Below are 27,589 nucleotides of genomic sequence, written 5' to 3' on the forward strand. Positions count from 1 at the left end.
AAACACTCTTCATCTCCTGTTAATGGCAAAGAAAAATGTTTAAGATCTCGGGCTTCTGTAGACTCGGATCACACAGGATGAGCTTTATTGAGCCAAATTATGTTTAGTTTTTTGTTTTTTTGGTTATTTGTTTACGTTTTAAAACAAGTCCCCATCTACTTCAGTTGTTCAGGAGAACGCTGCAGCACTGTTTTGCTGTGAAACTCCAGAAATGTTTTGTGGACTACGAAACACCCTTTCCATCAGAGTAATGGTGGGTAGATAATGAAAATTACATTTTTGGGTGAACTGCTCCTTTAAGTTTGGTTCCCATCCACTGAAGAAGACCGTGAGATGCGACTGAAAGCTCCTGAAAAGGCGAGTAAGTGGACCTTGAATTACGAGTAAACAACCTGCATTCAGATGCAGAAGTATCAGGGTTTTCCCCCTCCCTCTGAGCCGTACTGCAGCAGAAGCATAAAGTAACATCACATGTAAATAAATAAATAAACTTTCCACCACTGGTTGCAAGCTCTAACCTTCTCTAACCTTCAGGCCACCGGCGCCTAATGATCAGATTTTTGTTTTATCTGTCGCGCTGTCAAAACAGGCCTTGTAGTGCAGGGCGAGCCTTCTATCTAGGACAGGTTATTATTTCATATGAAGCAGAGCAGAGAGATGAGCGAGGCCCAGAGTTTGCCTGTGAAATATGACTGGAATCCAGCCTGGCAGCAGGAACGAGGGTTATCGCCGGGTGACACCGAGAAACGCGCCTGTGGCCTGTGCACGCTTTGATCCTGCATTCTGCTCAGGCCTGCATCCCACTCAGCCCCGAAACGATACGAAGGCGTACTGTATTCCACAAATGAGCTCCAGTTTTGGCAGGGGAGTGACAGGCCACAGGCTCCCCGAGGATGTGGAAACACAGAGGAGCAGGCTCCGGCGGGGCTCTGACAGCCTCCAGCCAAACCTGGAGATGCTCCTGTAAAAGCTACTTGATTTTCCCCACCACACGCCCGGTGCCAACAGTCAAGCCTGGTCCATTCAGGCATGTGGCGCAGCTTCAAAGATTGGTGTGTTTCCCAGTATGACTCCTCTCACCAAGAAGGTCAAGAGGGGCTCATCCAGACTAGGAGGCTGCTCTCGTTCCACTCTTTCAGCCTTTTGTTCCTTGACTTGTCTTTGTCTTTGTTCTTCTTCTTTTTTTTTTTTTTCTTCTGTCTGTCCGGCTGACTTTCTTTTAATTCGTTATCTCTCCCCGTGGCCCCCCCACTCCTCTCTTCCTGCCCCCTTTTGTCTCCCTCTCAGCCAGCCCATTTGTATTCATTCTTTCCATAATGGAGAAATCAGATTGTGGTACTTAGCGAGGATGTAATCAAAGTACTGTGCCTGGAATTTAATTCAGGTGAAGTTGCAGTTAAGAAGAGGATAAATTATAAAGCTCTGTATCCATTAAAATGTGTGGAGAATAAGGTGCCAGCTTGAGAATTATGACTGATGCAGTGCTGGAAAAGGATAAGCTATTCGGGTTCTTCTGTCCCACCACAGATAAATCAGAGAAAAAAAACCTTGGGCTCGCCTGCCAGCGCTCATATTAATGGGCCTTTTGCATTAAGTTTATGACATCTGAGTGCACTGATAAAATACATGTGCATCTTAAAGGGCAAATGACACATAATCCTTAAAGAGTAATGTGCACTGGCCATTTTACACATCCTCCGCGTGCCTCTCTCAGTTCACACCAGAGGGGATATATATATTGATCAAGCGCGGCAAGGTCCTCAGAAGGACGCCGTCCCTCCCTGCAGATCTGAGGCAGACTTGGCCAGTGGGACTCCAATCGTTCCAGTTGTCACACCCTCACCTAATTTATTTCTGGGGTTGTGGACATAATAAATCCAGCATATTAATGTGAATTCCTAAAACACACAAACATCAGCATTAACGGGGATAAATCATGATGTGGCAAACCACTCATTAGATGTAATCCATCATTTATACTGTGCAAAATGTGAGAAAATTGCAAAACAAACTGCACCACAGTTGAGATTTCAAGCTCAAATCTTCTCAAACGTCAACCGCAATTACCACATTATTGTTTTTCCTCTAGGTCCATTGTGTATGATTTCAGCCCGATCACCAGAATAACTGTTAAAGCACATTTTGCAAAACTATAGATAAGTTAAAACTTAACATTTCTTTAGGTTCAGTTTTTTATTTCTCTAATCACAATGATGTGGCTATGCTTGGTTTAGGTTTAGGCACAAAAAACACCAGGTTAAGGTTAGGAAAACATCCCTGTTTGGCTCAAAATACCTGTTTTGGTTGCCACAAACACAGCTGGACATGTCCTGACTTCCCGTCAAAAATGTCTGGTTTTGTCAGATAGCGAAGCAAAGGCCCCTCTCTAGATCCAGTGTTTGGTTTGTCTGCTCTGGGCTACTGTAGAAACATGGCGGTGCAACGTGGCGGACTCCGTGGAAAAGGACCTGCGCCCTCTGTGGATGCAAAAGGCTCATTATAAAGGTAACGAAGGTGATCATATACTAATGAAATCAGAATCATGAATTTTATATTCCACTTCTGCCCCTAAATCCACCTAAATCCTGCACACTGGAGACTTAAAACAGACATTTTACAGTACAATTCTGCATAATTTAGACCAAATTTAAATTAAAGTCATTTTCTAAGTAATTTACATGTTCACGTAGAAGACTGTCATCACGCCGCGCTGCCCATGCATGAAACCACATAAATCACAGAGAAGAGCATCTGACGCATTACGTTTTCTGTGTGCATCTCTGGCCCCCGTGGTCCTGAATGCAAAATGCCTGGCAGCAACTCTACTATACGCAAGAGGAGAATGACTCATCTACCTGTTGTTCATGTCTCTGGGCATGCTCTCTTCACTTTCCATTAGAAAATAAACTCAATTACAAATTCATTTAATTTTATTATCCACAGCCGGGAACATTGCTGTCTGGGTTTTTTGATTGGGAAGACATAATTAGAGTTAGTGGACTACCACTGTTTGAGCTTCGCATCACTGTAATGAATTAAGAAGGATTCACAGCAGAGGTAACAGACGGATAAAACCAAGACCCTGGGCGGTGAGTCTCTTGCCAGAGTGTGATTAATTCATCTGATTTTCAAATTCATGTGAGCGAGCTCTATCAACACTTCAAATAAATATATAATAAAATAAATATGCCTCAGGAAAGTGAATGACGTGCATACAGAAGAGAGGTCTGGGTGCAGCGAGTGAACGCTGCTACTCTAGGGACGGTTGGTCAGTCCACCGCTTTGATCCAGACTAAAATATCTCAAATGCAGTGAACGGTCTGCTATGCTATTTTGTGCAGACATTCATATTCTCATGTTGATGAAGCCTACTGACAACCCCTGTCAGCTCCTGGCTTTGCGTAACGCCACCAGCTGGTCAAAGTTTTCATGCACCTGGTGAAATATCTCAACATCTGCTGGATTGATTGGCACAACATTTAAACAATCATGTGAGCCTTGAGATGAATCCGTATACATTTGGTGATAAATTAACTTTTATGTTTAGCGCCACCATGGAGTCGAAATATAATCTGTCCAATACTTTGGTGGTCAGTGCTAATAACCAGCTTCACACCCTCTGCCAACAGTCACGAAACCTCACAGGTGGATAACTGAGATCAAAATGAAGGCTGAGTTTGAAGATGGATGTGGTCCAACCCATGAGTACTCATAAACTAATGTAATAGTGACTACTGAGAACTCGTGGGTCTGTACGTCAACATTTTGACGGGCCTTGCGGCTGGAGTAATCCCGTTGATGATTAAAGTGATAACTGTATATCTGGGCTTTTGTCAGCCTGTGTGTTTGTAAGTTCTTCTGCTCCAAAAGTGACTGAAATAAAGAGAAAAAAATGATTCATTGCAACATTAAATATAACGTAATAGCCGAAAACTTAATTCGAGTAAACAATTTTTCATCCTTAGTCCCAGTTGGTGCAACCCATCCCTCATTTTACTGGGGATTACATTTCCATTGATTTCCGGCAGTAACAAGTGCTTCTTCTAATCCAGTAGGAGCTACAATGCTCGCATGTTGCAACCATGACACAGAGACCACAGTGAAAGGAGGACAACACCACAACTTGGCCATAAAATACGCCTATGGGTATTTTGGAGGATACATAAGCCGCAGACAGCACCAGTCACTGTGGCTCTGCCTTTTAGCCGCCCTCTTGTCTCTTCAGGTCAACCAGAGTGGCAGTCCGCTAACGCAGTCGTACACAAACTGATGGCCCGTGAGGGCTTGGATTTACGCTACAGACTGACCACAACAGCTGCAGACAAAGCCTCAGTGTTTACAGAGTTCATGGCTGAGGCTAGGGAAGAGGAGGAGGCAGCAGGAAGGAGGAGGAGGAGGGCAAGGGGGGAGAGAGAGAGAGAGAGAGATGTGGGTCTCAGCTTCCACTGCTGGAGGGAAAAAAATGACCAGGGGAAATGGGACCATAACGGCGCCCACAGGAATTCAAGTCTCAGGCCTGAAAAACATGGAGCTGTCGTTCTGTGCGTCCTGGGAGAGGATTCAGACACAGTTTATGTAACAAAGGAGAAACTGTATGACACCTGGGGGAAGGAGAGGAGGAGGAGAGGGGAGGTGGGGAGATGTGAAGGATAAATTGCCCCTGTACATTTGCGGCTTGATCCTCCAACAAAGGGATGGGATGCACACATGGGGCTGTGTGCAGCTCAGATCCAAGGAGGTGAATCAAAAGAAAAATGTGTTCGTATGTAAGGAAGCAGAAGCAGGAAGAGTCTTCCCGGGAAGACTGGCAACCTAAAGCATCACGCAGAGACTGGCAGTGACAAGGAGACTACAAGCTTGGGTTGGGCAAGCTGCCATAGAAGCTCTCAGTGTCATAAAGGATAAATCATGACACTAAGCATCACTGTGGCACTCTCCTTCTGATGCAGGACTGCTACTCTGTGAGCGGCAGAGCTGTGCAAACGTGAAATGTCACTTTTTAACTTCAGCGGTTTCTGTCAGCGTCTTTGACGATGACAGCCATCAAAAGTACATTGAAGCCAGGGTGTTTTAATGGTAGTATGGTGCAACACTGTGTAAAAAAAAAAAAAAAATTCCCTTGGCTGAAGGGCGAAAGGGCTCTCCTCTCATCATCGGGCTGAGGTGAAATGATTCAGAGAATGTTGTTCCTGGTGGTTGTCTGAGCTAATTAATTACTAATGAGGGCTGTCAAATTTCATATTTGAAAGCCAGTCATCTACTGTAAGTGAAGTGGAATTAATGACTGCGGATGGTCTGGTGTTTTGGTAGGAGACAGTACGTGAACCCGAGCCGGGTTGCTCAATTATTTCCACAACCGCAGGCCATTAATTGTATTTCACCTGTGTGGGGTCTAGTCTGAGTGACTAGAACAAAATCATACAACTCATACTCACTTAAAAGAAGCAATTTGTGACTATTTTTGAAGGAGCCAAATATTAGAAACGCCTTCAATCAACATCTCTGACACACATAAACAACCAATCACAAACTACAGGCTGTCACAAGGGTAGCACATTACATTTAGGGTAGACCACTGACTGTTTAAAACATGGACGGGGCTTTCTGGACTGAAAGGTGAAGCCAATGCATTCTTTCTAATGGCCAGCAGGGGGCGACTCCACTGGTTGCAAAAAGAAACCCAATTGTATGTAAGCTTATGAGAAAATGACCCTACCTCTCACTTGATTTTTTTTACGTCAGTAAACAGTTTTCTATGGAGATTACGGTCTCAATCACTAGTTTAGAGTCTGCTTTAACACAACATGATGCTCAGTTTGTAAATCAAGGTCCCATTAAGAGTAAAATATGCTTCAGGGCTTGGCTATAACTGACAAGCTGCTACCTCTGCTCTGGTCACCTCTGGCTCCAAAAAACCAAGATGGCGACGGACGCGATGCCAAACTTGAGGCTTCAAAACGGTAGTCCACAAACCAATGGGTGACGTCACAGTGGGTTTACACCACTACCACCGCTGGGGTAGACTAAATATTAGAAACACTTCACGGTATAACACCATTCAACAGCACCACAAATTATAACCTGTGAAATACCCAAGTTGAATCATCGCCTCGCTGGAACAATTTCAACTTTCGACAAAACTGAAGAGAGAAGCTAGGATTTATTAGACTGCATTGTCTATAATATACCTAATAATAATAAACCGGCAACTGAGTGTATTTTTCTTCTGTGTGGTTTATGAGTCAATGTCTTGGACTAATTTCAGCTTGTATCACTGCATAATATGGTATTATAGATTACATTATTTATCCATCAAATAAGGTGAAATGCTGTTGTAATGTCGGTACCAGCGGGAGTATATTTGTCAGACTTCTCAAGCTGTGTAGGACGTAAAATGAGCACTGACATCCTGCAGCAGGCAGGAGCACAAGCAGAGAGTGATGCTTTAATTAAAAGATATATGTCATTTTCTCCAAAGCAATCCCTCCTGACACATGGTAGGTAGGAAGGAACACACACACGCACAGAAAATGATTACAAGAGGGGCTGACACGGAAATGACAACCCAGTCTCCTCCTCAGTTTGTCAAAACATGACAAAGTGTGTGACATCCCTTATACATGTGAGTGAGTGTGTGGGACTCCGTTTAAAGACTGGGGAAGATGCCAGTTGTTACACAGACTTGGAGCACGTTCACATCACATTTTCATGCCCTGCTCCCCTCCTGTATTCAAATCAAATCCCTCACAGGGAGACGCTGATGAATACAATCACACAGTCGCCCGCAAAATTCTGTCATTACAGCTTCCTCTGACTTTTAACTTTCAGTTCTGGCTCATGCACATCCGGAATTCAAAGAGGTTCTGCTGAGCTTTGATCCTTAAGTGTCCTCCACAATCCTGCTGATGCTGCACATTCAGACCTCACGGTATGTTAGCAGCACACTAGCCTCCTTTTCCACTGGGAAAATTTAAAGCAGTCGACTCCGCCTCTCGCTTCTCCGTGCCCGGGGGCTATCGGCACGCCGGCTCCGGCAGCCCAGCGCTCGACCGGGTGATGCTACGGGACGGCAACACAATATCCGCCTGTCTTTGCGACAGCCTGGGGAGGGATTACCCACTATGCAGTATGTTGACTCTTCATAAAAATTCTCCCGTTTTCATTAGAAATTACCCTCTGAGGTGGAATCTGCAATGTCCCAGCAGGCATTTGTTTAGTGAAAAGATAACTGGGAGCAACACTGGGCCGGGAGCTGGGACTGAAAAGACTTTTTCCGTCAACTGTTTAACCAAAGACACCCCAGTTTTATCCTGCAAATCACCACCAATGAGTGCTTACTGTACTGCTACAGACTCCTTTAATGCCTCTCCGCTGGAACTGGTTAGTACATGTCTAGCTTGAAATCACTGACCTTTTTGTTAACTGCAGTTTAATGGGGTGATTAGGTCGACTTCGCTCTATTTTCAAAGCATACATCCATCTTCCTAAAAGTGTTGACACTGCAATAACCCTGCCTTTCAGCAGGCTCCTCACAATGGCCGTTTGCTTACCGGGCGAAGCACCAAACAAGCACACCCTTGACATTTTCATGCACCACCTCATGAAATCCATAAATTCTGTGTATTTATGATCGGGCCGCCTTGTGCTCGTAATGAGAGTCGTGAAAGGTTTGCCTGGCAACACTTTGACCTGCTGACCAAAGGAAAACATACAGTAGGTTGTAGTTATTCAAGGGGTGATGTCACACCGGGGTATTTGACTCGGATGGGTTTTTTCCATGTACTCCGGCCTTATGCAAGTCTCAATGAAAATGTCACTTCAAACTTAAAGCATTGACGGTACAATGACAGATCTGTGCCTGTTTGTTATTAGAAGTATTCCTGAGGCAGACATATCCAGCAGCGACGGTTGTAGGAGGCGACCCCCCCGATCAATATTTCCTATATTAAGAATTGATTGAATGTCTTCATGTAATGTCAAAAAGGACACTGCAATCCCCCCTCAGCAGAGCTTTTTAGCCTCTTTTAGATTGATGGTTCGGGTTGGGTCAACAAAGCACGTGACTTTTACACAGGGAGGCCACGGTTCACATCTCATCACCTACCAATACTGGTTTGTTTTGACCGAGACATTGATATTTCCCTTTCCTTACCCAAGTAGTTTTAATTCCCTGAGCAGAGACAGACCTTAACCATAAGTGTCAGAACAGAGAAGTTTCATGTAATTCCTTTTTTGTACAATATCGATGTTTACTATATGAGAAAGTAGGGCGGCAGTCACACTGCATTCTGTTTATCTGTAAAACACCTCTTGGCAAACCACCTGAGTATCTCTGATGTCTTCTAAAACTATAAATAAAGATCACACTGCACTAAATCTCAAGACTATTTGGTCCTTGAGGATCATCATGTCAATACTAAGATTGGAAAAATGGCCCTAAAAGTCTTTGCACAGCACAAATGGAACAACCTGCAGGCTGTAACTGTTGAAACTAGACAAGCTGATCGCTTTTAATCAATTTAAATCTCTTTTAATGGAGAGTGAACAATACAAATGTATGTGTTTTAATTGAAGTGATGTTACCTCTATTGCTTTCTATGTATTGCAAATTTGTTGTACTGTTTTTTAATGTACCTTAATCTTTATTTGTATTGTTTTGTATGTGTTGACATCAGGGTGTCATTTCAAAAAAAGCTCGCTCTCAATGACCTTTCCTGTTCAAATGAAGGTATTGATGATACGTCAGACGGGGTGTAAAGGGGGGACAATGCTGATTGGATCCAAGGCATGCTCATACTGAAATGACTAAATAGTTTGTTTGCTTGGTCTCAGAAAAACTATTTTATATCACCGTTCCCAAAACAACATGACCGTTAAAGTGTATTAGCGACAGGAGTACTGTACCTATGCACACAGTTTGGTTAGGTTTAGGAAAACATTAGTTTAAGAATACATCACATACACAATACATCAATCCTGAGCTTGTTTAACCCAACCATCCATCACTAAACCAACTTGTTACTCTTTATACTTCTCCTCACTTCCTCCTTTGCAGTCGTAATAAAGACTACAGCCACTAGAGGTCGCCGCCTCACAAGAAATGTGAACATGGGTGGTATAAAGCTGCTTTCATTAACGACCTACAGTATATGGTTATTTTTCTGATGAGGACGGCCTGATTGGCGCTCATTGAAAACCTGAGGACGCGCTGTGGAAGCGACCTATCAATCACAGGGCAGCCAATCGCTAAAGTATACCCTGCTTTATCATCAATTTTACTCTAAATGGGACCATAATTTAGAAATCAAACATCATGCTGTAGTGAAGAAGACTGGAAACTAAGGATTGAGAGCATAAACTCATTACGAAACTTTTTACTGAGGTAATAAATCAAGTGAGAAGTTGGGTTATTCTCTCATAAGGTTGCATACAACCCGACGTCTTTTTGCAACCAGCTGGCCATTAGGAAGAATGCAGGCTTCATTTTTCAGACCCAAAAAGCTATACCCATATTTTATACAGTCAGCGATGCAAACAGATGCTCTACACAGGATGAATTGAGGCATCTGTGCAAGTTGAACATGTTTCAATTTCGGCAAGAAAATGTTTTCCTGAGGCTGTTTGACAAGAGAAAAGAGGTAAAGGGAAAGAGGTCTAGAGGGAAATAGGGAAAAGAACTGGAGTTCTTTGTACATTTTGAGATCAATCAGCGTCTGAACTGTCACTCTCGTACATATACACTCACTCTAGAAACTCTAGCCACAGCTAATGTCTGCACAGTCGGTTGATGCTATTTGATGTGAACAGTCTGGCAGTCCGGTGGTGAAATTCGCCCAAATCAGCCCAGGCACGATTTAATTCTGAAGGAACCTGAAGGCAACGATCTGACTTCAACAGAGTAATGAGAAAATCAGACACCCAACATCCTACACTGTTGCATATTGGTCAGCCATCTCCCTGCATTGTGGCCAGTCACCTTTCTGACACAGTTCAGCGGTTTTGTCACGGCAGACAGGGAGGCTCTGTAATGTTTCATAATCAAGCTTATCCATCCAGGCGTGGAAAGCAGCTGGACTGAGCTGATATTAGTATGCCCCTGGTGTGGCTTGGTGACAGAAGCTGGAGTGCTCTCTCTCCCCTCTCTCTCTCTCTCGTTGCGTGGCGTCAGATGGAGAATTTTATGTGACAGAGGGTGGAATGAAATGTTGGGCCCTCTCCAGCAAACTTAGATTGGCTTTGTAGCTTTTACTGTTTTGAGATAACTGATGGTCAAAGCGCACATCAGTCTAAGCCGAGGAATACTGGCTCGGACAGCTTGTTTGCAGATGCAAATGTGATCTGATTTGTGGGAAGCCGAAACACAAAATTGGACCACTGGTTGACTATAAAAGATGGACAGAGATTTTCGAATGAGAAAACGTGTGTTAGGATTCTAAATCTAGTCCCTGACAGCGAGTCTGGAAAAGGCAGGTGGGCCACTGCTGTGGAGCGTCGCTGTAATCTGACAGCCTGTGATAAAATCAGGTTTGGCATTTGGATTGCTGTACCTGGAACAGCTTTCTCTTCCCCCCGCCGTGACAGATGCTGCAATTAGCGATAGTGACGACTGCCAACTGCTGACACGGCTTTGTATCACCCACCCATCTCTTCCCTGTTTGTACCTTTTTTTTTTTGGGAGGGAATCATTAGCTTTTCGCAACAGAGAACAGCCAGTCACAAAGGCAGCCATCGCTCAGACATGCACTCTCACCCAGCAGGCGATGGCTTGAAAATAGTTGTTTTTATACAACTGGAATCTTCATCTGAGGCTAGTACTCTTCTTCTACATGCAGACTGTACCACAGCCAAAGAAAATACTTGTTTCCAGTTGGCATGTAGCACTGTAACAAAATGGAAGTTCATAACCTCATTCATGCTACACAGATTATCGAACATATATACAGTAATTAACACACACGTTTACATAAACACGTAGTTCATCTTCTAAATCTGCATTAAGGTGAATGTAAACAGCAGCTGCAAGATGGTGATGATAATGTGGTCGACACCGTCATATCAAAAGTTAAACATCAGGGAAACACTGTCCGTCATCTTTGAGCATCAAGCATCAATGTTATAAACAAAGAGTCCACCTCTCCTTGTCCCAGCTGTGGTCCCTGTAACACAGTACGATCATCAAGTGCAACAGCTTGATCCGAGATGTTGTGGTGCAGACAGGTCTCTGTGAGCACAGCGGTCTCTGATTTCCCAGCTGTCTTACACCACGATGGATTAGCATGGCTCTTATTCCGACTCTCTTCCTCCTTGTGGCAGGTCCAGCCGGTCCAGGTTGAATCGTTGAAAGACGCCGTGGCCTGTAATGATCCGCTGTCCGCTGCTCTTAATCCATCGGCTGTCATCTGATGACTATTTAGCTTCTTGGGGCAACAGCCAATGTCGTAGGGCTTCTGGTGTAGCCAGCGCACGTTGGGTATCCAGGCCAAGACTTCCTCTTCTGTGTGCCAGCCACTGACTTATCCACTCTCAGAGGCCATTGGTTATCTTTGACAACTACTTAGCTAATCTCTATAAATCTATATACACAGATATGAATGCAGATTAATTAAAAAAGCTGATTAAAAAGTTAAAATCATCATCAGAAAATAGCCGAAGGGTTCCAAGATTGCCACACAGACTATTTACCTGCATGCGTCCACTATATTATTGAATAATTATAACTGCATCTGTCCATTGATGCTTTGTTTGGAGGACTCAGTAGTAGCTTAAATGAAGTCAAAGTTGTAAAAATGATGCAGGATAATGATAATAATCTTTGTTTTTACAATTTGTGTTTTTAAATGTCATCCTTCAATGGTTTTTATCGAAGCGGTTCTGTTGACAATGAAAAAGCGTGCGACAGTTACACACCTTTTCAGCCTAACACCAGTAATTGTCTGGAAAAATCAGTGTCAGACAAAAAAGAAAGTAAAACCAAAAAAAGACCAATGATCATTACACATTTTACAACCGTTTTATGTTGTACCAAAGGGATTGTGGTATAATTTGCATATACATTGGTGGAAAGAAAGTAGCAGCCAAGGATATCATAATTGTAGGAGCAACTCAATTGCATTTTAAAGATTTTTTTTTCTTTTACTGGATTAAAAGCTAAGGTATTGTATCGACTTCAATATTTTAACAAGTTAAAGTTCTGTGTTTCTTTTACAATTCCCTGCTTAAACAATTACATTCATGGACTAATTCCCTCAAAATCTGTTAAAGGTCTGCTTTTCTTTATCGGCTTTGAACTCCTTTTCTGAATAAACTTGCGGATTCACTCACATAACAAAAAAAAGTTAATCACTGTATTTGTAATTTCTACAAAAGAAGCCAAAATGATCCAGAATTTAAGCAGGACATTTCGAATAACATGGTGTAACAATGTAATTGTAGCTGAGCATCACGGCAAACGTACGAGAGAACAAACTTACTATTGTGCCTCACAAGGCTCACTTTCAAGTTAGTATCCTGAATCTGAACACATTCCAAGAAGTGGGGGAAAAAAAACCACAGGACCAAAATGGCCCTACAGTGGAAAAGCTTTTTTTTCAGCCTGCCTTCTTGTCCATCCATTAATAGTGAATTCATTGGTTGCCAAGTCAGGGCCCTAACCCCAGATAGATAACAGGTAATGTTATCCACCTTGACATTTCCCCCGTAAAATGTAATCTCAGGAATTTAAGCTACATTTCTTCAGACACAGACTGCCCACCGATCCTGTTTTTCCTCCTGTTTTATATCGATTTAATACAGAAGCGAGAGCGGCAAAGGCGGGGATGGAGGAGGGAGATACACCATCATAGAAGCGTGGTCTTATAAAACACGTTTTCACAGGGCTGGGCTTGGATCTCCGGTGACAGAACATAAACGAACTGCATTTACAGCGGCTCTCCACCTCATCCCTACATCATATTTTTGCGGTGTTGTGTTAGTTCGAGACGGGCCGAGTGAAAGAAAAAGGACAGGGTCAGTTGCCGACTGAACATAATTATCTGCCGCGATGAGCTGCAGAAATAAACTATCAAGGGCTGGCGTTGTTGTCATTCAGACGAACCACACACTGGGGAAGGCCAATCTCTCACATCTGCCCTTGTAAATATTGAGAGTGGTTTTAGTCGAAGCAAATGTCACCGTTTTTGTTTTGTTCTTGCAAGCTGTGAATACGTCCGGTTGGACGGATGCTTATCTTTGCTTTTTTTTTTTCCCTTCTGTAACCCAAAAGCACACGGGAAATAGAAGAAGTACAATTTCCAAGAGTACAAAGAACTTGTCAAAGTCCTTGGAGGGAGAGAGAAAGGAAAGCTGCAGAGCTTGTGTGTGCAGCATTAGTGCAACATCCATCCCTGGTGAGGGGGGTGGACCGTAGAGGACCCCAGCTCTTTGTCTGGATGTGAAAGATGGACAATGGCACTACTGTGTGCTGAGAGCAGGAGCCATGCCACTGCTAGTTCCATAAGACTGCCAAATCTTGTTACAATTATGCATTTCTTTTGTTATAGTCTGTCTTTTTCTATAATCTTCCCCAGCCTCCCCCGTTTGTCTCTTTCTCTTTCTCCCCCCGCCCCCGTCAGACACTTTGCCCTTTTTAAAAATCTCACCTTTCACAACGCTTGTTTTCTCCCAACACCTCTCCCGCATCACAGACCGCCCCAACCTGACGTCCTGCTCTAATCCACAGGAGACATCTGCAAACACCCGATCATCCCACAGAAATTGCAAACATCATTTTCTCATTGGAGAGTGACACGCCGGGCTTTAGGAGTTGGTGGCGTGACTGTAAATGTAAAACCGGCCAACTAATTCCTCCGCTGAAATGTTTTTACCTCAGCTGTCACCTGGACTCAAGTCAGACCTCGACAAAAGGAACTTCAGACCAGACGAGTTCGTGACTTGCAATTTGTTGATAAAGACTTGTGAATAGACTTGGACTTGACCTAAGGGATTTAAGTAGTTCGGGGCAAATTCGAGTCTTAAGACTTGACTTGGACTTTCAAATAACTTGATTTAGACTTGTTTCAAATGACTTGTGGTTTGACTGGGACTTGTCTTGTTATGTTTTGAAACTAGACTTGGACTTTAACACTTGGTAATTTACCACTTGACTTAGTCCTGTGTACAATGATAAGATTTGTCTTGGACTGGGACTAGACTTCAAAGACGTAAAATTTGACTCGGACAAGTCTCGGAAGACTTGAGATCCAACTTGTTGTAAATCTCTTGCAACTTGACACTTGACTCGAAACTTGCTGTGATAGACCTGAGACTTGACTTGAGATTGTCTAAATGCCTGCGGACTTGACTGTGACCTTTCTCCAGCAATTGGATTCGGCTTGGGCATTTCTAAAGACCTGCCTTGAAACATTCTTCAATAACTTCTGTTTTTTTCCAATCTGTCTGAAACTGTGAGATTCGGCTTGGCCTGGTCTAAGACCTGACTTGGACTCGAATGACTTGAGAAGTCTTGGACTTACCTGAAATGACTCGACTTAAACTGGAGCAGCCCTGGACCGCACAGCACTCTAGTCTGAAGCTTATATTCAGGCTGTGGATTTATTTAATTCACACACATCCACACTTCTCTGAAGAGTTCTGCTAACAGGGAGGAAAAACTGAAATAACATGTACAGTGTATAAAAATGAGGCAGTGGCTCTTGCGCTTTTAGATGCACTTGATGTGCTCATGAAAAAAGGATACATAAAATACTTCACATAAATGTAGAATCAGCCAGCTGCGGAATATGGCAGCCATTAAAGTGGAGAGGGTATTTTTTATTGAACAAAGCCGGGGCGACCGCTGAGGAGAGCGCCCGACGGCGGCTTCGCTTTAGTTCAAGAAACTTTTAGGAACAGCCCTCGTATTCAGTCTCATATTCAGCTCTATAAAATGTGGATAGCTCTCCAAAAAAAGGTACCGTGGGAAGATAGATGAGAATGGATTGGACTTGTGTGTGTTTGCATAGTAGTGCGAGAGAGAGTGTGTGCGTAAAGAAGACTTGGGTATCTCTCTCTTGCAATCTAAAAAATACGCGAAATGTAATTGAGTTAGTGAAATGAAATGCCGTGGCAATATGCAGCGTATTGATTTCACGCTGCCCGAGCGGCTCGTTTGTGTTTAAAATACAAACAATACTAGAAAAGCAGACTAAACTGCGAGATCCCTCATAAACAGAGCAGATTCGAACGGGGAATTGACTCGTCTCTGCGAATCTGCTTTGTCATCGTTAAGCGTCATTTGAATAGAGCTACGGGCCAATAGTTTGTTTTGATGACTAAAGAGAGAAACAAGCGTATGAATGCGGGGGTTGCGGACAAAGACAGAGGGATTATTGTGAGTGCCAACTGTGGCTAAATTGCTTCACTTCTGAGCCTTTCATTTATGTTCGGACTATTGACCGATACAGCTGTGTCACACAACACATTCGCTCAAAGGGAGTTTGTGCGACTTTGAAAAAAAAAAAAAAAAAAAAAAAAATTCTCTGCCATGCTAGAGGAATCCGTGCTGCCTTCCAGACGCCTCAGGACATGAATATTGCATTTAGTTCAACCCCAAACACTGACATTATTTATGAAGGCAATCATCATCAGCCGTGAAGTGAGCCTTGTCTGCCTGCTCCGAGCAGCTGACCTCCAACAGTCTTTTTTGTGTGTAAAACTGAAGCTCTTTGTGAGTTAATGCAGCAGAGATTCAATCAACACATTAGTATGTATTCTTGTATTTGTTACACAGTGTCAATTTATGTAATTGCACCTCCTGTGGTGTTTAATGAACTGCAACATGTACATTTTCCCATCATCTCCGGCTGTGCTATTATCCCCCCCCCCCGTTTCTGCGTGGCTTCTCCACCTCACCAGTTTGATGAAGATCTCACTCCTTCCCAGACTGTCTCTGTGTCTTCATTGTGTGGTTGATGAGGCTGTCAAAGAGACGGTGTCTGGCCAAGTGATGAGATGAGACAAGGGCGATGACTCGCCTCAGTCAGTCTCACCTGCAGCCTCTGGCAAAGTCAATGTCTGAGTGTGTGTGTGTGTGAGATGATGGAAACCTCAAGTACTCACTTTTATATGAAACCCTCGAAATTACTGTGGAGAATAATTACTGGGCTTTAATTACAGCCAAACAATTAGCTGTCAGAGGTATTTATAATGCAGTCGGTAAGTATTTGGACATCCCGCATGTTCTGCTGCGTTGCCTCTGGACTCTGGCACAATGGATTTTAAGTGAAGCTGTTGTCCCGATGAGCTGTCCATAAATTGGACAAGAATTGGTTAACAATGTATCAAAAGTACTCACGTGATATAAGAATGAGAACACAACAGGCATATGATGATGACAAAGAAGAAAAAAAGATTAAGGCCCAATCCAAATGTTCCCCCTAAGGCCTTAGGCCCTGAGCCCTCACGGATTTAGCTGACGTCACTTGGCAAGTGTATGAGAGAGAGGCTGTGTGGCCTAAACGGTATTATAAGAATGGAACAGCACTTTGAGATCTTTCACTTCATCCTGTAGATTTGGGACTTTTTATTTTACATTTCAAAATAAATAGCCTTATAATAAAAAAAATGACTTATGATAATATAGCTATTATAGCTTTCAAGTTAACATTGTAATGAGTTGTGTTTGTAGTTAGCATCTGTATTATGTCTGACAAATTGTTACAGAGCAGGGATTTGTATTTACGACAGTGGTGTTGCATTAAGAAACTGTGATGGTAGAAAAGTCAATTTCTGCATAATGTTGCTTTAATAAACAGAGTGATTTAGGTAGAGAATCAGCTCTGGGAGACTAGATGGGGAATGTTTAAAGTTTAAAACAAGATAGGCACTAAAGAGTGCATACCTTCACCAAGGCCCATCAGTCACATTTTATACTCACTCATGAACACCAGCCACCTTAATGGGCCTGACCTTTTTCATCCAGACCCATACATTATTCCTTTGGAAATTATCTAAAAAGTCGAAAATGTTAGAGAAAGCAGGAAAAAAGTCCTGGATCCTTTTATCCGGATCCAACCTGAAAGTTAATGGGGTCTATTCTGGGCCGACACTCATCCTCCATCCAAGTTTCGTGTAAATCCGTAGAGTAGTTTTTGTGTAATCCTGTTGACAAACCAACAAACCAGCCAACAGACAAGGGTGAAAACATAACCTCCTTGGCGGAGGTAAAAATAACATTGGCTGATTATCATATTTAAGACACTCAATATCAAATTAAAAGGTGCACTATGTAGTTTTTGGGGAAGACATTTTAATCAGAAGAGAATTCATTCATTGACTTATTCTCTAAAACTACAGAGTGCCCCTTTAAATCAGTAAAATTCCACCAATGATATCAGCCTCAAAAATCAAGCTCCAATAATAATAAAAGGCGTTTTCAGGAGAAGCAATTAGAAGATGCAACTCAATCTGCGAGTATCAGATCCTTTGAGAGTTGAGGTCATTGTTTTCATTTTAAATGTAATATATTGGAGCTACAGAGTCAAAACAACGGAAAGTGTGTTATCGTCCAAACTCTTACGGACTGCACTGTGTGTGTAAAGTAGGTCAGGAGAAATGAAAAAAGTGGAGCTGGGGAGGATGGTTGGTGTGAAGTGATGAATAGAAGAGAGTTCAGCTCAGTATGAGTCATCATGGGTGGTGAGGTGGTCGGCAAACAGCCTCCCTGTGTCAATAATGAAGGAGGGACTGTGTGAAGAGGGGAGCCATCGCGAGGCAATCTGCGAATTATCGAGTCACAAATGAAACGGGGAATTTAAATACGCCACCACCTTTAGAGAGGTGGGAAGGAAGCTGAGAGGTGACGACGAACTCCTGTTAATTTCCACAAGTTGAAAGCAGCACACACATGCACACAAACACACACAGACAGGCAGCACAAAAGCATCTGGCTCAAACCTCCTTGTTGACTTTAGGTCGTTAAGGTGCCACACTAGCTTTCACTGTAAATAGCCCACCAGGGTTGAACGCCTCTCCTAATGAGCATCTGCAACGCTGTCAGCGCCACAGTACGCGTTTGATGGCAAACATTGTAATGCATTATTCTGTTCAGCTGAGAAACAACAAACAATGCGCGGTGGGGGGAAAAAAAGAAAGAGTCCAGGACATGCAATCAGGCCTGGCAAATCCTGAGCATGAATAAAACATGAGCAGGGCAGGAAGATTTTGTATTGTGAAGTCACTCTGTGGACTTTTTCACTGTACACACAGAAACTCTCTAGCAGGCAGGAGGTGATAATGCACAATGGGACACTTTATGAGCAGCTCATTTTTGCCCTGTGCAGACTCCTGGCTACAGCAACACAAGAGTTAGGAGACTCCATATATGGAATAGATTTTGTGACTGCACTGTCTAAGCTTAGCCTCCTGTGGATGTTATTATTAAATATACCTTTAAAGGCCCTGAAAGACCTCTTTTGTCAATCTGCTTCGGTATTTTTTTTTGCAAAGGTTACTTATTTCGCAGAGTTTTCAGATTTTTTATTATTATTATTATTATTTTTTATTTTGAAAGGGGCTCTCACTGCTAGACGTTACTTTTTACTACTAATTGGACCTCTAATTCCTTAAAATGTGAACTCGGCCCACATTCTTTTTCATCCAACTAACTCTTGACTCTTTACTTGTGCATTACGACTGGATGATGCCCAGACTACACAACATTTCAGCCACAATGCTCATCCAAAATAAGCTAAATCGGATTTTTAGTGTGCAACCAGATGTGTGATTTAATGTCCCCGGGCATGATAAACATCATCAGATGGTAAGAAACCGTGATGACATGATGAAATATGAAAGTGTAACCGTAGCCTGTGGGTACTCTCCTGACCGTCTAGCTCTGTGAAGGTGCCACGATTCTATATCTCCAATTTTCCTCCAGCCCCGTGAAATCTATGAGAAGTTTGCTTTTCCACTCAGCTCTCCTGCACCTTGGTGACAGGCCTACCCAGAGTTTACATCCATGAGGGGCCCCCGGGTTTTCATATTACAACATCAGAAATTCCTGCGGCCTTGTTGCACAGTGCTTTGACTGTTCAGAGCGCCTGCCAAGACCATAGTAACAGACGAGCCTATATTTAGACGTGTTTACGGGCTGTTGGAAAACGCTTAAAATAGTTTGGAGGGAGACACTTCTATAATGCTGCCCCACAGGGGTCCATGAGGCTTGGGAATATCAGAACTGCACAAACACAGCTCTCATTGTACCGCGACTGAATCTTGGCACTCGAACATGGACATGATTGTTTACCTGTATGTCTGTGGCAGCTGTGAAGAAGTCCAAAAACCTAGATTGAAAATTTTTCTGAAACCTCATTGAATCTTCGCTCCCTGAAGGTTTTCGCAAATAGGATTTTTTCCTGCTTTGCTAGGAGCTTTTTCGCCCATGGCTATGGGCTCAACTCCAGTCAAAACGCTGTGGACTTTTACTGCAGCCTTTGCCCCGCTCCTCTTATCTTACCGGTTCAGCTCTGCAACCTTGTCCAGGGGGAAGCGTGTAGCTTAGAAAAAAAATCTGGTACAAGGCCAGCTGAATACCTACAGGAAACAATGACTGACAGTCCTCGACATCAAAGGTTTAACCATCGAGTCAGCGTGATACGAGAGATTCACAGACGCAAGAGGAACATCAAAACTCCTGAGTCTCTAGCCTGCACACACACACACACACACACACACACACACTATATACACAGTAATGCACAGCTCAGATGGCTGTCAAACATCCTTCTACATTCTATATGAGACTTTGAACAGTATGCACAATCAAAGGCTCAAAGGGAATTATTATATCGTGAAAGACACATGGTGTGCACCTTCAATAATGATACTGTTGAATTTTAAACTCCATCAAGGGCCGATATTTCATGTCACTGCTGGGGGGGACAATACACAGAACGATTTCTTGAGAGCAAATGCTGAAAAGGGGTGCCAAAGGTGCCGCTAAAAAGGATGGCGGATATTTCAGACGAGGGGCTGCAACGTTTGTAACATTTGTAAACATGACACCACTGGATATTTTTAAGGAAAACTCGAGACCCTTTCTCGCTGTGTTTGTGGCAGATATAATTTATTATTATTTAAGTTAACTTTTGCAAAGAAGCCACTTACTACAGTCCCAGAGACCCGCTCCGACACTAGTACTGAGCGCTAATGTGTGCGAGTGGCAGGCTGATTGGCAGTGGACCAAACCACTGTGAGGCATATGGAGGGGGGAGCCAATCTTTAAACACTTAAAAACACACACTGTCCTTTAATTAGCACTAAAGTTATGCGTGCATATTGTAATACAATTTTCTACATATGAAATGTTGTGCAAACAAAGCCCAAAGGAGGTGATGCGAGTGAGGGATATCAGACTGCACAGGCGTTTGCTGTTGAAGCGAGGAAGGAATCCCAATACTGCTGGAAGCTGAGATAATGATGTGGCATCAGCAGATAAACTTGTGGTACGAGCCAATAAGAGAAAAACCCACTGCTGTAAACAAAACAGCACATCCACACTATATTTAGACTGAATTCCATAGAGCCTGTTGGTATTACGCCATCTCTTTGTTGATATTACGGACGCATATCACAGCCAAACTTTCCACGAGCGCACAGAAAAATGTAATCAATCCATGCATGCGACCACAATTTACTTCACAATCCATTCCAGTCTACTGATGCACGCCTAAATAGAAACTCTCTCACCGTCTAAGCATGGCCCCCACAAACCGCAGACTAGACCCGGCGCTGAAAAACACCTGCTTCAATAACCTTTAACCAGCTGTGAAATCCACAACTAGTAAACATCGAAATTTAGCCCGAAAGTTGTTTTTCCACCTGCAGGAGCCATGAGACGGTGGAAACTCGTGTATGGATTTGGGGAGCAGAAAGGTGGAATGGTTCTGAGGGAGCGCAGTGGACCCAGAGTGGCATGGTGGTCCGGGCTACGTGACCCTTGTGTATGATGGTGTGATGGTGTGAGGGGACTTCTCAGACAGCGCCTAATATCTAGCCAGCTGGAACAGGTTCCCAGAGAGTTCTTGGCTTGCTCACTGTGCCGTTGACAGTGAAGGCATCGCCCTGATTGCCTCCCTCCTCTCTCTCTCCTTCTGCCTCTTTGGACCTGAATAGCTGATCCCGTGAAGCACCGAGATGCTGATTATGCTGAGCAACGCGTGCTGGGAGAGCACCAATTACCCTGATGTGCCTTTTCATGTTTGCACATTGTTGAGCAGCACATCGGCTGGTGTCCCAGGTGTACGCCGCAGCACACGTCTGGAGAGACAGCGCCAGTGACAGCAGAGGTGACTTTCTCTGAAGGGATGACAAGGAAAGATGGAGGGCACAGTCATGACTGTCATGGGAAACATCATGAATATGAATACACATCGAGATAACCCAGTGAAAATGACTCGTCACCTCGTCAATGAGCCAGAGCAATAATAAAACAAAATCTATTTTTGATTAATATCTAAGAGTCTTCCTTCACAATTTCCCACCGCTTGAATTTTTTTGTCCAACCAAGGCATCAAAATTAATTCACAATGATATAAAAACAGAGAAAAGCAGCAAGTCCTCACAATTCACATGCTGAAACCAGCCTTGTCATGATTGCTTTATAAGAAAATGAAGAAAATTAAAGGTGTACTCCATAGATTTGATGCTGCACAACATTATCATCGGAGGACTTGCGAGACACATTTGAAAAAGCTGATGCAACCAAAGCCAGGATGTCTTGAGTTGAATCTACAGATAGGCTAAATCATACATTTCCCATACTGAAAACTCTTGTGCCATCTTTTGTTAGCCGCTGCAGCTGCTCGGAGCTGGCTAGCTCTGGAGGAGAGAGTCAGGGCCAAAGCCAGATCATCTGGAGGAATAAACACCCGGAGTTGCATCAGATTTTGCTCTGATCTGGAGCGACAGGAGCAGAGCTCAGAGATAACAGTTCAATTTTGGGATTCAAAAGTGGATTTGTCTTCACTCCCGTTTATCGACCTGACTGCAGCAGCTATCCACGGAGGTGTCCTCCATTATTGGGTGTTTATGTACTGTAATGTTGACTGCCAACTGGAGCTAGAGGTTAAATGTACTTAACCACATGAATGAGATTATAGAGAAGAGAGAGAACCAGAGTTTCTGGTGAGTACTGAATTTAGTCAGAGTCGACTTGAAAGTAAACATGCAGAGAGAAATTAAACATACTTTGCTCGTACAGCAACTTATGATACATTTCATTCTCTAAAACACTTACAGACACATTTAACCAAAACCAGCACCGACGGTTTGGAAATTAGGAAACCACTTTTAACAGAAAAGTATCAAAAAGTGCCTACGTTTCAGTGTACGGTGCAACACTATGACCCATGATGACTAAACTGAAATCAAAATCGCTGTCCATTGATATTCAGCCGATCCTCCATTTTATCCCGGGGTTTAAATCCGGCCTCAAATGCAAATATCATCTTTACACACTAGCATTAACCCCACATCACAATTCCTAACTCAGCATTCACAAAATGCTTACAGTTTGACGTGATTGACTGCAATAAATAGATGACCCCGTGTCTGCTCTCTACCAGCAGCCCGACCTTTGAGATCCTCTGTGCTGTTAATAGCCTCACTGGCACCGAGCTGATGCAGCTTCTCCCGTTCCCCATAACAGACAGAGAGCTCATCCGAAAGGAGGCAAACTGCACCATTTAAATTCAGAGGTGGTAAGCTATAATTTTTTGCAGCTGTATGCTAAACTGCAGGATAACCGCGTCCCATTTGTGCATTAAATCGTTTAGTATCCATTTCAGGAGAACAGCAAACTGCAATGCTTTTTCGCAGCTTTGTATAATGAATACATGAAATTACAAGTCTGCGTGTACATTAGGGGGAATGAAAAAGTCTGTCTGTCACGTTCATCCCTGTTTAAGTCCTTTAATACCAGAAGCTTAGGCTGACTCACAATATGCATTTGTGCAGTGACTGGGGTAATCACTCTCCCATTTGTTAGAATCAATAAAAGGAGCACACGTACTGTAAGTCTAACAGGATTTTCTACAACAGGTCCAAACCATTGACGTCATCCCGTTCACGCCTGATAACATCTCTGTGGGCAAGTCATCTCAAAAATTGATTTTTGTTATTGTCTCCACAGGTCACAATTTCAATCAAGTAGTTCAGGTTTTCAGTGGGTGAAGCAGGTCCACAGTGCTGGTTTTACTTTGGGTTATAAAGCCAATGATTTGCTTCTAGGCTTGTTTGAAAAAATATCAATTTAATTTTTGAGGTTAGAGGAGGAGGCAGCGGCCGTAAAGCTCTGTGGTGCTTCCCAGAGGGATCCGGCCTATAATGCTTCTATCTAACCTCCCGGGCTGAAAAACAATCATGTGTGAGCTGGTGGTCCCTCCGAGCGTCTGCCTCAAATAATAGGACCTGCCTGTGTCTGCTAGAGGCGTGCGAGGGGCGGCCATGTTGGAGGGCTTTCCAGGAGCAGGAGGAGCTTTTTTGTCGTCGGCAATCCCGGCACAGAAAAGGCTGAAATGCTCGAGCAAAGCCCCGAGCTCAGGTGGTCTTATAACAGTCTGAAGTTATGAAAAATAAACTTAGATCACAATCAGTCTTCCCGACAACAACGATACTGAAGAAGATGATGATGTTGGATCACTCTGAAAGCTGCAATAATTGATATTTTTTGCAATAACAAGGGATCATGTAACTTATTTGATATAACAGATATGCTTGTAGTGACTGAGCCACAGAGAACTGAATCGGCAGCTCCCCTCAACTCCATGGAGCGTTTACAGACTTTCAGTTCGCTGCTTTGAGTTTTTTCTAGGCCCACGACTTTCCCGTTTGTTTGGTTCGCTCTCACCGCTCTCATCGGCTTTGTTTTTTCCGCCAGCTGCTTTCCAAGAGAAAGATCCCTATGACTAGCTACTAACAAGATATACAGTATATTTCCCTCAGGAATTGGTGGAGACCAAAACAAAGCTAAAAGAAGAGCGAGTATTGGACCTACATTTATGAAGTTGTCAAAAACATGACTCCAACTGAATGCTAATGTTGCTCCGTATATACTGGAAGTGTAAATGGGCAACTGCTAACACATTCGTTGTATCACAAGGGTTAGGGTTAGTTTGTTTACAATGTTTACAGCCTGTTTCACTGCCATTAAGGGGCCAAAAAATAAAATTTTCTAATGCAAATGTTCGCTTATAACCACATTTTCCCCCAATAGAGTGCTGCAGGGGTGATGTATATTTGTAGGCTCACCTGGAAGTTAGTGTCATCCTGGTTTCCTCAACAAAAAACAATGGGATTTTTCTATGGATTTCATATTACACATTTTGTTCAGCAAGAAGTAAAAAGCTAACTTTAACGGCTATTTACATCACGGTTGCATGAACATTAAGCCTCCTACTACAAACTTTACTTGAAAAATGATAAATCAAATTGCAAAGTTTAAGTAAAAACAACCTAGAACGTCTCTGTGATAATGGCCCCGACATCCCCTGTAGTCTCAATTAAACACACATAGCTTCAAAATTCACAAGCGTATTAACTGACATATGTTGTTGTCATGTTGTAAACCTGAACATCTGCTCGTGTTAACCACAATTATTTACTGTATTTCAGGCATCTAACCCTAAAACCCATTCAACAAACCCATTCACTTTGAGTCGAAGGAACCGGCAGAACAGAAATGCGAGCTAATTTCTAGGTTATAAGACTCATTCCTGTTGCACTCTATATAATAATGTTTTTACAGCTTGTTTCTGCTGAAAAGAATCAGTCTGAGAGTGTTAAAATCGATGTGACAGTGTGTGACACACCACGCCATTTAGTTCTGTTTTTCTCAACTGAAATACTTCTTATTTGCTGATTCTACTCTATCCAGTGATGCTTTTACTGGCTGATATAGTGATAAATGGGAGGGTGATGTGCTACAAAGGCCCCTCTCTCTGGACTTGAGCTGTTGCAGTTATATACAGCCCCAATGACCCCCTCTCTTTTTATTCTTTAAGCTTTCTGTTGGAGAGAAGAGTGGCAGCGTGACATGAAAGCTTTGTCTTCAGAAGAAGAAGCAGAGGCAGAGACTGCAACATCAGGCTATATTCAAAAAATGTTTCCATAAGCCTGTATGCCTTATTCTCTTTTCCCATCTCAGTTAAGCGAAAACCCTTTTTTCTTTCTTTCTTTCTTTTTGAATTCCCAGTCTGATTTACTGAAATTGAATATGCGCATTGAAACAGGTGAATGGAAATGTACTTTCTCATCTTCTGCACCAACCCTTCGGAACAGAGAATCACGCGGGCCTGGTCTCCGTTTACCTTCTGCATACAAATGAAAGTTTTTCAGTTCGAGTCGGTCATGAATGCAGCATGGCTGCAATAAAACATCTCTCAGCAGGGTAACGTCTGAGATTCAATGCTAAAAAGCCCTGAACTGAAAAGCTACGAGTGTTATTGGCGTTGAGGAGCATCTTCTAGTGTTCATTAAAGGTGAGCAGGAGACGTCAGAGGAATGTGAAATAAGGGCTCGGGCTATTGACTGAGCCTCTCTGCTGCTTAAAGAGAGGAAGAAAAAAAAACCCACTGAGTTAATTTGGGGTGCATCATTAATCAAAGAAATTGGTCTGATTAAAGATTTCAGTGCGAGGCTGATAGATGATAGCTTTTCAAGGGGCAGAGATCAGCAATCCCATGTGTGATATCTAGTTATAACCGGAATAAGCAAACACAAGGGATTATCCACAATTAGGGACGCATCCTTATGAATATTCATGAGCAGAGGTTGCAACAGAATCTGGCTCTTTATCAGCTTTATGCAGATACTTACCTGGGGCTTTTAAAGGGGCTCGGGAGCCTCTTTTGATCCTCCCTCAAACTTTAACTTAGACAGAGATTCCTTTAGCTGATTATCTTTTTATAAATCATCTGCAGTCCAGTCGCCTGAATAAAATGTTGGCTACATTTCTGCAAACCAATGATATGTTCACATTTGAAGCGTCATACGTAGCTTAACATTTGTTCGATATGCGTTGTATCATGTTCACATGACATGTTTAAGACCCCGGCTTTGATATCTGGAGTTGGAGGGGATGGCCAGTGACTTCTCTCAAAGACTGCATCTCAGCACTTGTAACTGTGATACCACTGGACTTTTCTTACGAGGGACGAGGACATTTCCAGTCATGTTTGTGGCGATCACAACAGGTACTTTAAGCCAAACCATGACATGTTTTTCCTAACCCTAACCAAGTGTTTTTTGCACCCAACCAGAGAATAAGCACAGCGTTGGAAATAGAAATTTGAACCAAAAGAAAGTTTTAAATCAATCTCATTGCAGAAACGTACTTAGCCAACATTTATTCTGGGGACTGGGTTGTATTGGGAGGACAGTGGATGTTTTAAAGGAGACCACGGTGCAATTTTCAGCCGTGTTTCCGAAGACTTATATTCTTGACGGGAAGTCGGGATACCTCCTGCTGCTTTTGTGGCGACAAAACTGGCCGTTTTTAATGAGACACCATGTCACAAAAAGGCATTTTGAGCTGAAACATGATGTTTTCTAACCCCTGGTTGGTTTTTGTGCCTTAACCTGATCAGAATATAATTTACAACATTGTCACAGGATGCAATTAAAAATTGAACCTAAAGAAAGAGAGTAGAGTTGCAAAATATCCATGGTTTGCAGAAACGTAAATCGTTTATAATAATATAATTCATTCTGACAGCTGTCATCATGTGGGCACGTCTTGGACTGCAGAAGAACACACACCTTAGGAAATGAATGAATAAACTTTTCCAGAGTCGCTGAAGTATTTATTCCAAAGCATTCGGAAACATGCGAAATGACAAACACTATTGGCAGGAAGAGAACGATTCCTGCCTCCATCTCATCTCGCTAGACATCCTGCGTGTGTGACATCTGTGACGAAGCATGTGTCCTCTCCACACTTTCCCTCAGAACACGGTGAGACGCAAAAATCGACCGTATTTCAAACGCTCTGCAGATGTTTTCCATCTCGCCGACTTGATTCACGGACGGGCGAGTCTGTTGATCCAACAACTCTCTCCTCAAACTGCTTCCTTTGTCACGTCCAAATAGTTTGTTTTTAGAATTGCATAAGCAGTTGCCATTACATCGGCACAACACAACACTGACCTTTACATGGATAAATGAGCAGGAAACTCTGCATGGACGTTCTGGGACGTTCTGTACTCAAAAACTTGGCGACCTAAGGGGGCATCAGCGCTGACCAGAAAGCAGTTTTCCAGTGAAATGTGGCCTTCATACTTTCCACATTAAAGAAACATGAGCATAGAGAATGTTCAAATCCACATCTTCTCACTGTTGAAATCGTACTGACAGGCAAGAGAGCACCCTCACAGGTTTAAATGCGGTCCCGTAGGGGTCGAGATGATATTTCCATTAACGCACCGTAACAGGCCACTGCAGCACAGTCGAAAAAGGCTGATCGATCCCACACTCTGATCTTCCCCCATCAAAGGAAAGGAATCTGATGTAGTCATCGCACTGCGTGTAATTACTCCTAGTTGCTTCACCAACAGCT

The 27,589-nt window shown here is 43.0% G+C and overlaps 2 protein-coding genes across 4 annotated transcripts in view; both read right to left on the minus strand.

Annotated features, from left to right (window-relative positions):
* Positions 1–2,337, minus strand: part of lhpp (phospholysine phosphohistidine inorganic pyrophosphate phosphatase) — a 39,413-nt gene extending 37,076 nt beyond the window's left edge. The window contains exon 1 of the mRNA XM_084343213.1: positions 2,296–2,337. Coding sequence (XP_084199339.1) covers positions 2,296–2,327 — 32 coding nt within the window. The 5' untranslated portion in view covers positions 2,328–2,337. The remainder of the gene's footprint in view (positions 1–2,295) is intronic.
* A 52-nt stretch (positions 2,338–2,389) lies between these two features.
* LOC311250987 (uncharacterized protein) overlaps positions 2,390–27,589 on the minus strand; it is an 87,694-nt gene continuing 62,494 nt past the window's right edge. For 2 of the 3 annotated variants that reach the window (XR_014621342.1, XM_084343214.1), the window contains exons 4-5: positions 21,217–21,333; positions 16,146–16,279 (exon numbers count right to left, since the gene is read on the minus strand). Coding sequence is in view for 1 of the 3 variants with exons in the window: in XM_084343214.1 (XP_084199340.1) it covers positions 16,254–16,279; positions 21,217–21,333 (143 nt within the window). In the remaining 2 variants the exon portion in view is untranslated. Of the gene's footprint in view, positions 2,478–16,145; positions 16,280–21,216; positions 21,334–27,589 lie in introns of those variants that run through there. The other variant, XR_014621341.1, reaches the window with a different exon arrangement.

This window comes from Pagrus pagrus (assembly GCF_965226575.1).
Source record: "Pagrus pagrus genome assembly, chromosome: 21".
NCBI lineage: Eukaryota > Metazoa > Chordata > Actinopteri > Spariformes > Sparidae > Pagrus > Pagrus pagrus.